We start from the raw sequence: 10,478 nt of genomic DNA, 5'->3' as shown, positions 1-10,478 counted from the left end.
TAATTTTTGTAAATAAAGAGAAATATGTCAAATCAGCCTATTTTCACAAGGCTCTGTGTGAACAAACACGCTACAGAGTTTAGCACACAGACTGTATTGTAGCAATAGAAATTAGCAGCTTTCCTCAAGAAATTCTCCAACAGCCTAAAGGAAAATGGTAAAGAGATGAAAATGGTGATAAAACAGAATGGATGCAGGAGATAGATTCCAACTGCCCTCCTCAATTTAGGCCGCTGGGTGTTGCTTGAGAAAATCAACTGGATTTACAGACTGGGGAAACTAATTTCTGGTTTCCAACCTGGGCTAGGAGCTCAACACACTTGGTGATCCTCCCATTTTTCCCAGTCAACTCTCTCCTGAGTTCTCCTCTTCTTCATCTCCTCTACCTCTACCAGCTACTCACGCTCAGCAGCAGACTTCTCAGGATACAGAGCCTTTGGACTGGCCCTCCCCTACTGTCTTCTCACTACATTCACAGCTGCTCCTGCCTGCCTACCAGCTCATCTCCACTGTCCACACACCCTCTCATGGAGGCTGAGTGGGGCTGTCTGCTGCTGCTTTCCCACCAGCACATGAGAATGGCCAGGACCCTCCCATCTAACAATCACTCTTTCCACCACAGAGGACCCTCCAGTGACTGTCCCATCTCTTCTCTCTCTGTCACATCTAATTTCTTGAAGATGTGGTCTGGATCTGTGACCTCTCCTTCCTAATCCCCCATTCACATCACGACCTTCTGGCATCTGGCTTTGCTCCTCAGCAGTTTCTCGAACAATTCTCACTAAAATGACCTCACTTTTGCTAAATTCAGTGTGTTTGAACTCTGCTCAGTATTTCGACTGTTGACCACCACATCTTTCATGAAATGCTTCTACGGCCAGCCCTTAGCCTCACTTTCCCCTTCCAAGGGTATCTGCTTCTTTCCAGGTCATTGCAAACTCCTTTCTTCAGGCTGGTCTTAAATCCTAGTATTCTGGAGGCTTTCAGTCATGTCTGTTTCTCTGCTCCTTCCACACAGTCCCTTGAGGCATGTCATCAGCGTTCATGGCTTCATTCAGCACCACTGTGCTCATGACTCCAGCTCAGCTTAGGCCAGGCACCTCACCCCAGATGGTGCTGCCCATTTATTTGATTGCAGTTTAGAACCCTTTCTTTGACACTCCGCTGGCACCTCAAAATCTACAGTTCTCAAGTGGAGCTTGTCGTATTTCTTCTGCTCACCCAAGACTACTACTTGTTCTGAAGTTTTCTCCTTCCCTGAGTGACAGGAACCACAATACACACATCTGCCTGAGCCAGAAAACTGAATATTCTTTTTCATTTTTGCCTCTTTCTAGCTGGGAGAATCCATTCAATCATTAAGTCTGGCAGAGTCTTCATCCTTCATATATTTTGAAACTGTCCACTTGTGTCCTTTCCCAGAGAGACAACAGAGGTGACTGGTAAGGAATACAGCTCTGGGGTGGAACTGCCTACAAGTGTGTAGTGATTGCATCACCTCGCATCACCATCTGAGCCAAAGTATTGTTTCAGCTTCCTCGTGTGTAACATACGGATGATAATAATAGGGTTATGATTATCTGCAAAATAGGATTATTGTAAGAATTAACAGTCTGATTCATGTAAAGAGCCTGGCACACAGTAAGCCTTCCTTAAATACTGTGTTTCTCACGAGCCCCAAGCCCACTGTTTCTGGGCCCACAGACAACATTGCTTGTCTGGATGGTTACAAGAGCTTCTTAACTGGTCTCCCTGACTCAGCCTCGTCCTTTTTTAACCTTTCCCCGTAATGCAGCCAAAATTAAGTCCCTAAGAACAAAACTGAAAACGTTCTTCTTGTGTCAGAATCCCTCAACAGACCCTTACGGTTTACCCTTTCCATGGACAAGTCCCTCCATTGTCTTCAACGGACCTGGGCGGTCTCCTGCTCACTCACACTGCAAAAATAAACACTTGCCTTTCTCTGGAACCTCCCGGGTTTTGCCGTTTTCCGAGGTACTTTTCTCTTCCTAGATTTCCCCGCCACTGTACACACACCCCCACAAATCACGCTGATCCCTGGCACCTAAGGACGCACGGCACAAAGAGCCCCCCCCCCGCCCCCCGGAACCTTTCTCTCGCCTGAATTCAGGCGCTGCCCGAGACGGGGCTGGAATGTAGACTCTGCACTGATGTTCTCAGCTCTGCTGCTGCTCTTGCCGGCTCCGTGGCGCTCCTTCCCTCCGCCTCAGGCGAGCCCAGGGGAAAACTGGCAACGGAGTGGTGAGGTGGGCACAGTGGCCCATAAAACATCCCATTCCAACCGATGGAAAACATCAGGTATGCACTCGGGCCACAGAAACAAGACTAAACGGCACAGGCATAGTGAGCCTTCAACAGGTTCTCTGTTCTTCCTATTCCCTATGCCTGCTTTTCCCAGCCGCTCTCTGCCCTTTTCCATCCCTCGTGCCAATAGCCTCTCTTTTCTCTTTTATTCGCGCGCACGTTTCCCTCGTTTCTTCCACGTGCGCCCAACGGCGCCGCCCAGAAAACGGTCTAGGTATGGTTCCGGGAAATGTCAGCTGGGCCGAGCCCGGGAGGCTGGAGCTCCCGCCCGCCCTGCTCTGGGAGCTCCGCACTTTGCGCTCCGGCGCCTCTAGTGGCGGCCCCTGGAAGTCTGACTCGCAAGGCCGCAGCGGCAGGGACTGACTCCCTAAAGGACGGAGCTGCGCCATGAGGTCAGTGAGGACCTTACTCTCCCAAGGCCGTTCGCTCTCCATCCTGATCCTAGTCCTGGGGCTGCTCCTGGTTGACTCTCTCGGCGAGGATTTAATTTTTCACCCTGAGTGGGGGTTTGACTCGTATGAAATCATCATCCCCAAGAAGCTGAGTTCACGGGGAGGGGAGGAGGCTGTGGCCAAGCACGTGTCCTACCTCCTGCAGGTAAAAGGCAAGGAGCATGTCCTCCACCTGTGGCCCAAGAGGTTACTATTGTCCCGAAATCTGCAGGTTTTCTCCTTCACAGAAGAGGGCGATCTCCTGGAGGATTACCCTTACATACCGGGGGACTGCAACTATATGGGTTTCATTGAAGGAACCCGGGATTCTGAAGCTACCCTAAGTACATGCCTGGGGGGTCTCCAAGGCATATTGAAAATTGATGCCAAACATTACCAAATCGAGCCCCTCAAGGCCTCTTCCAGTTTTGAACATGTCATATATCTTCTGAAGAAAGAAGAGGAATTTCACAATCAGTCCTGTGGCTTACTTGATGATGAAATAAAACGGCAGATGGCCCAGCATGAGAATGTGGCTCGGCTTAGGGACTTTTCTGACTCCTATAAACACAAAAAGTACCTTGAATTAGCCCTGGTCTTTGATCATCGTAGATATTTGTACTCCAATTCCAATCTTACTCGAGTCATAAATGATGCCATTCTTATGACTGGGATTATGGACACTTACTTCCAAGATATCAATATGAGAATACATCTGAGAGGTATTGAAGTTTGGACAGATGCAAACAAAATGAAGGTTGATTCTCCAACGACACAGCAGGTTTTAAGCCAATTTTTGCTGTACAGACGCAGGACCCTAAATGCCCGGATCCCGGCAGATTGGGCACACCTATACCTTAAAGGACAATATGTCGATTACCTTGGACAGTCCTTTGGAAGAGTGTGTAGTCAGACATACAGTGGAGCTATAAGTGTCTTTCCAGATATAAATGTCCTTGGACCTGCCACCTGGAGTGCTCATTGCCTTGGCCATGGTGTGGGAATGTCCCATGATTATGAATACTGTCAATGTAAGGGCAGGCGTAGTTGCATCATGGGCACTGGGCGAACTGGGTTTAGTAATTGTAGTTATTCCTATTATATTGCTTTCATACACTCAGCAGGAGCGTGTCTAACTGACATCCCAGAAGTAGGCTATGTGGTTCAGAGATGTGGAAACAAAATTGTGGAAGAGAATGAGGAATGTGATTGTGGTTCAAGAGAGGACTGTAAAAAAGACCAGTGTTGTCAACCAGATTGTAAATTGAAACATGGTGTCAATTGTAGCATGGGACTTTGCTGTCATAAGTGTCACTTTCGTCCCTCTGGGTATGTGTGTCGGAAGGAAGAAAATGAATGTGACCTTGCAGAGTACTGCACTGGGACCTCAGGTCTCTGCCCAAGTGACACTTATAAGCAGGATGGAACCCCTTGCAAGTACGAAGCCCGTTGTTTCAGAAAGGGGTGCCAATCCAGATATATGCAGTGCCAAAGGCTTTTTGGACCTGATGCCAGGGAGGCTCCCAGTAAGTGCTATGATGCAGTTAATTTAATTGGTGATCAACATGGGAACTGTGGTATTAGAGGAATTGGTGACTATCAAAAGTGTACTAGGGAAAATGCAGTATGTGGCAGGCTACAGTGTATCAATGTCAAAACCATCCCTGAAATGCCAGAACATACTACTATCATTTCTACTCATTTGGGAGAGGAAAACCTCATGTGCTGGGGCACAGGCTATCATCTATCCAAGGTACCCTTGGGGATACCTGACATTGGTGTGGTAAATGATGGTACCTCCTGTGGTACGAATCGGATATGTGTTAACAGAACCTGTGTGGATAGCTCATTGCTGCAGTTTGACTGTTTGCCTGAGAAGTGCAACCACCGGGGCATTTGCAACAATAAAAAAAACTGCCACTGCTTGTATGGCTGGGCCCCTCCTTTCTGTGAGGAGGTAGGGTATGGAGGAAGTGTTGACAGTGGGCCACCGGGACCGCTAAAAGCAAGGGTGCCCACCTTACTTCAGGTTGTTCTCATCATGTTAACACGCATTTCTCTCTTTGCTATCTCAGTGATTATTGTGTATCTGAAGTGATTGGTAGAAAATTGTTTAAAACTCAAACAGAAAAAAACACCACCAATTAACACTGGAGTTAGAAAATCCAAGGCAAAGGAAGTCAAGAAACCAAAAGACGAATCAGGCAATCCACAGTCACTCAATAATGCAGGGCCGTATATTGAACAAGCTTGTTTATCCACAAGGCTCTTGGTTCTTCTTCCCATTCTTTTTTACTTAATTTTCCTTCAAGTGTTGATCAACAAATAAACGATATTCTTATTTTGGAAACAAATCAATGTATTTTATTTTCCTAGTATTCACTTGTCCTTTAGTTTGTGATTGAATTTTGGATGTCCTGAAAAGAAAGCCCTGATGGACTTTCTGAACACTGAGGCTCCGAATGTTGTGGGTTTCAGGGAACTGCAGTACAGTTCCTGTCTCTCTGAATCCAGCAAACATGGTGCTTGTCTGCCTTTCCCTCTGCCTCCCTCAGGTGATCAATGAGAACATCCGTGCCTGTGCCCCCCGCTGAATGATAAATGGAGACTACCACATTTTATAAAAAGAGAGGGGATACTTTACAAGGAGTGTCCCCGCAGATTGCTATTTTCCCTGTTATGGTCACTGTATGGTCACTCCAGCTCTGCAGACATGTGGTCTCTGACTCAGTGTCTGGGGTGACCTCAGTGGGTTAAGGACAGTAATCTACTGTAACTCCTGCACTGCACTGCAGTCTATAAATGATGGCAAGCTCTGGCAGTGTTCTGGACACCAGACTCTTAAAAAAATTCTGGGCTTTGGGTTTCTCCTTACAGGGGCGGGTCTTCCAGGAATGTGTGCTGAGGGACACCTGGCCCTAGGTTTGCCACACCCCTAAGTAGAGCTGAGAAGAGGGAATAACGTCTTCCACATTCAAGTCTCCCCATGTCTGCCTCCAAATGTTCTCTCCCGTTTGCCCAGTGCTTTGGGATCACCAAGTGTGTTGAGCTCCTAGCTCAGGTTGGAAACCAGAAATTACAGTTTCCCCAGTCTGTAAATCCAGTTGATTTTCTCAAGCAACACCCAGCGGCCTAAATTGAGGAGGGCAGTTGGAATCTATCTCCTGCATCCATTCTGTTTTATCACCATTTTCATCTCTTTACCATTTTCCTTTAGGCTGTTGGAGAATTTCTTGAGGAAAGCTGCTAATTTCTATTGCTACAATACAGTCTGTGTGCTAAACTCTGTAGCGTGTTTGTTCACACAGAGCCTTGTGAAAATAGGCTGATTTGACATATTTCTCTTTATGTATTTTATTTTTTTTTATTTATAAAAATTATGCATGTATGTTCTAAAGGGTAGAAATAGCCCTGAATTATTTAGAGTAGAAAATGAAAGCCTCTTTACCCTCCACCCTGCAGGCTTCTCCAACACACTCGCCTCCCCAGACAGGATTATTAGGTATGATTATTTCTCCATCTTTTGATATGCCTTTAAAAGTTTAGAAATTATGTCACGTTTTAAAATAATACCTAACATACATATTATTTTTACACTTGCTTTTTTCACTAAATTGAATATTGTGAATAATTTTCTAGGTCCTTTATGTAAATTTAGATCATTCCCTCTAATAAATGCAGAGTATTCTGTAGAATGCAAGTAATAACTTATTTAACCATCTCCCTTATGTATGGATGATACAGTCATGTCATTTAAACTTTTTACATTTATGTTGTTTAGAAATTTTTAAATATGTGTGATTAAACTTAACATATATATGTTTTTTACAAAGAAGTGTATGTCTATATTTATATATAAACACACACACATATATGTGTAAAACTTTTTACCCCATGAGAGTATTTCTGTGGTGATAGATTCCTAGAATTGAAACAGTTACCTCAAAGAAAAAATTCAAATGTTCACATTGATGGATACTGCCAAATGGCCCTTTAAAATCTTGTGCTAATTCATAAGCTATCTGCCCAGTAGGACTGTCCAATAGAACGTTTTGCAATGATGGAAATGTTAATACAGTCCAATACTGTAGCCACTAGCTACATCTGGCTATTGAACCCTTTATATGTAGCTAGTGTGACTAAGCAACTAGATTTTAAACTTTATTTAATTTTAGTTAATTTAAATTTAAACAACACGTGTGTCTAGTAGCTGCCACTTTAAACAGTGAAGCTATAGAAGACCTATATTCCTACAGCCTTTTTCAGCAGTGTGTAATATCCAACCCTTTAATCTAGACTCACATTAGAAAAACAGGATCGCTTGTTATTTTACTTCGCTTTCTGATTATTAGTGCGATTGAGCCTATTTTAGTAGCTTAATGCCAGTCTGCTTTTGTAACTCTCAAATTTGCCTGTTCGTGTTCTTTGCCGTTCGTCTATTACACAGTTTGCTCTGATTTATTGGTTTGTTGGAGCTGTTTATCTATTGCAAATCAATTCTGCCAATCCCTTGTCACTTAACTTTTATAGTCTTTCACCAAACAAAACATTTTAAGCCCTTCTGACTTCTGGGTTCCATGTCTTTCTTCTGTTCTCCCTCATCCTATGATTGCAAAATGTCTGCCTAATATGCTCTTTAACAAATTTCTTTTAGTACATCTCTGATTTTCTTCATATGGAATAAAATTATGCCTACCATCTGAGGCATGATTCTTTTCATTGGATCAGGATATTGAATAATCCTATAACTGACAAAGGGCAAAATCTTAAATGATTCTGACAAATCAGTGAGAAAAAGGCAGATAATCTAATAGAAAAAGTAGCAAAAGACTTCTACAGGCATTTCACGAAAGAGAATTTCAGGTAGCCAATGAACAAATGGGAAGGTTCTCAACTATATTACCAAATAGAAGGCTGCAAAGTAAAGCTGCTATCTGATGCTACATACCGTATCATCAGGTTGGCAATGATTCAAAAAAGATTGATAATATGAAGTTTTGATGAGGATGTATAATGATAACTCTCATTCACTTCTGGAACTTATATAAATAGGCAAAACCACTTTAGAAATCTGTTTAGCATTATCTCATATAGCTGAAAATATGCAGACTCTATGATCCAGCAGTTCCACACCTAGGTATATACGCTACGGAAATGTCTACATATGTACACCAGGATACATGGATGTAGCGATATTCCCCACACTGCAAACAATCTTAATTTCCATCCGCAGTGATTGTGGCAATGGAGACGACAAATCAGAGTTACATGCAACAACATGGACAAATAGTACAAACATGGAAAAACAAAACACAAATAAATATAAAGGTCAAAATCAGACAGAGTTGAACTTTACTTTTAGGGATATGTGTATAGTTGGTAAAATAAATCGAAGAAGTAATTACCAGAACTGTCAGGAGAGTCATTACTTTTAGGGTGAAGGGAAGGGACTATCATCAGGAGAGAATGGAGGAGGGGTAGACTATGGTTCTTGTGGTTTCTAGGGCGCTGGGGTGTTGGCAATATATGCCCTGACCACTGGCATTTGCTGTACATATTTGTTAAACCATTCCTAAAAATTTTATGCTCATTTCTGTGTACGTTATATTCACATTGAAAAAATATCTTGGTAACGTAAAAGTTTTTGGTCTATTTTCTGAGATGAGACAATTAAACATGCTTTAGAATCATTAATCTTTAACTTGACAGCTTGGAGCCATGAAGTCATTATTGAAGGGCTAGTGCTAGCAGATTAAATATGCCTAGTATTATTAACTTACATTGTAAAAATTTATATCACCAATGTATTTTGTCCCTTCCGATCATTTTTTCTTTTTAAAGAACAGCTCCAAGTTTTTGAGATGGTCATCATGATTTATTATGTCTCTTTTGGAAAGGAGTTAATAAAAGAAAATAATGTAGATTTGGTGATGGCTCTGACTTACTGATATTAGGATAAAACTAAGCACAACACAGAGCAGTGGTTTTTTTCTCTACAAAAATTACCTCCTGTACCTATCAATCTGGCTTCAGTCAGAAGGGAGAATCCATATCGTAATCAAAGATGGAAAATGCAATATAAAGAATTATTAATTATAATAGGAAATTGGAGTAATAAGAGATTTACTACTAAAATGTAAAGAGAACTCTAAAGAATATTGGAATAGTGGATATAATACATAATATAGCAGATTTGAAGTGATAAGATAAGAAATGGTGTAATGTAATCTAAATACTATAATATATAGTGTAGTCTACTACTAGCTATTGGGCTGAAATAGGGCATCCAAGGAAGAGCCTCGATCTTTCAGGGCTAAGAGCCAGATTTTGTTGGAGGCACAGCCTCGGTCGCTGGATGGCAGAGAATTCACTGAGGCACCCCTCTGGTGGATCTTGCCAGAAATCCATCCTCTGAGGACTGGGGAAAGCTGTTCCCAGGAGGGCGTCTCACTGAGGCATCTAGGGCACTGGAGAAAGCTGTTCCCAGGAAGCTGTCTCACCAGGGCATCTAATATACTCTACTACAAAGCCACCTGGGAAAAAGTGGGTGCCTGGGCTTGCTATTGGCTGGTGGGTGCCTCCAGCTGCCATACACTGCAGACCCTGGGCGCTGGAGAAGCTGCCTGTGCTTCAGGAGCCTGTCACTTGGCAAGCTACTTACACTGCAGGAGGAGCCTGTCTAGGGAGTCACTGGAACCAGGAAGAAAAACCCCTTACTCCTAAAAAATACCTCTCCAGCACCCTCTACTGATAAAGCTTAACAGAATGCTAGCAAGCAAAAATATTTAAAGAGCCCAGATCCATTTTCACAGAGCAGGTGGAAAGGGTGGTTTTAGAAGAGTCAATAAATGGATAATCTACACAGTTTGCTAGCAGGAATTAGATTTGCCAGTCAGGAGAGGCAAGATTACAGAATTCTAGTTAGTGCTCTATTTGTTTTCACCCAGATGTCTGAGGCTGGGACAAGGAATGAAGGCTACATGCTTCCAGGATGATTCTTCCTGAGGTACAGATGGAACTGCTGGACCCATTTTTTTCCTCCAGTGTCCTCCGTTAGGTCAACAGAGGTCTATAAATCTATCCCCTTTAATGTCCCCGTTCTCACCTGACATGGGTAGATAGATTCCTGTACCCTACAGCCAGAGTGTATTTAATTTCCTTCACCATTTGGTTGGAGTCAACTAACTGTTAACAGGAAAGAGTCTGTGTTTTCGTTTGTTTGTTTCCCCTGTCTTCTTTAACGGCCACGAGTTCTAACAGTTTATATATTCTCTTGGACTTTTTATGTACGTTACCAGATGGTGTATAAGCAATGACTGTTTTTGTTTTTCTTTCCTGGCTGAAACTAGAATTTCCAGACTGAGTTGAATAGAACATATGAGAGCTGGCATCTACATTATACCTAACTTTAAAGGAAACAAATTTATACTCTCATCAAGTATGATGTTTGCCATAGATTGTGGTAGATAGCCTTTAGTAGTTTGGGGAAGTCCCTGTTTCTAATTTGCTATTATATTTCATAATTTTTATCATGAAGATTTAATTTTACTAAATACTTCATTGCGTCTATTACTTTTTTTTCAGTGAGTTAATTTCTGTTTATCTTGATAATTTCCTACCTTCTATTTCTTTGGATTTAGTCTGTGGTTCTTTGTCTAATTTCTTCTATAAAATGCTTAGGTTATTGATTCAGTCTTTCTGCTGTAATATAAGCATTTAGGC

General features: G+C 42.5%; 1 protein-coding gene across 1 annotated transcript; it reads left to right on the top strand.

The window, feature by feature from the left end:
• The first annotated feature begins 2,317 nt into the window (after positions 1–2,317).
• On the top strand, positions 2,318–6,582 carry ADAM30 (ADAM metallopeptidase domain 30). Its single transcript, XM_001917008.5, has one exon. The coding sequence runs from the start codon at positions 2,713–2,715 to the stop codon at positions 4,852–4,854; it is 2,142 nt and encodes a 713-aa protein (XP_001917043.4). The 5' UTR covers positions 2,318–2,712; the 3' UTR covers positions 4,855–6,582.
• The last annotated feature ends 3,896 nt before the right edge of the window (positions 6,583–10,478 follow it).

This window comes from Equus caballus, chromosome 5 (assembly GCF_041296265.1).
Source record: "Equus caballus isolate H_3958 breed thoroughbred chromosome 5, TB-T2T, whole genome shotgun sequence".
In the NCBI taxonomy this organism is placed as follows: domain Eukaryota; kingdom Metazoa; phylum Chordata; class Mammalia; order Perissodactyla; family Equidae; genus Equus; species Equus caballus.
Note: the sequence above shows the minus strand (reverse complement) of the source record. Positions and strands in the feature narration are given on the sequence as shown.

Bases quoted from the DNA above. Each gene is read 5' to 3' on its own strand.
- ADAM30 (XM_001917008.5), top strand. From the start codon at position 2,713: ATGAGGTCAGTGAGGACCTTACTCTCCCAAGGCCGTTCGCTCTCCATC.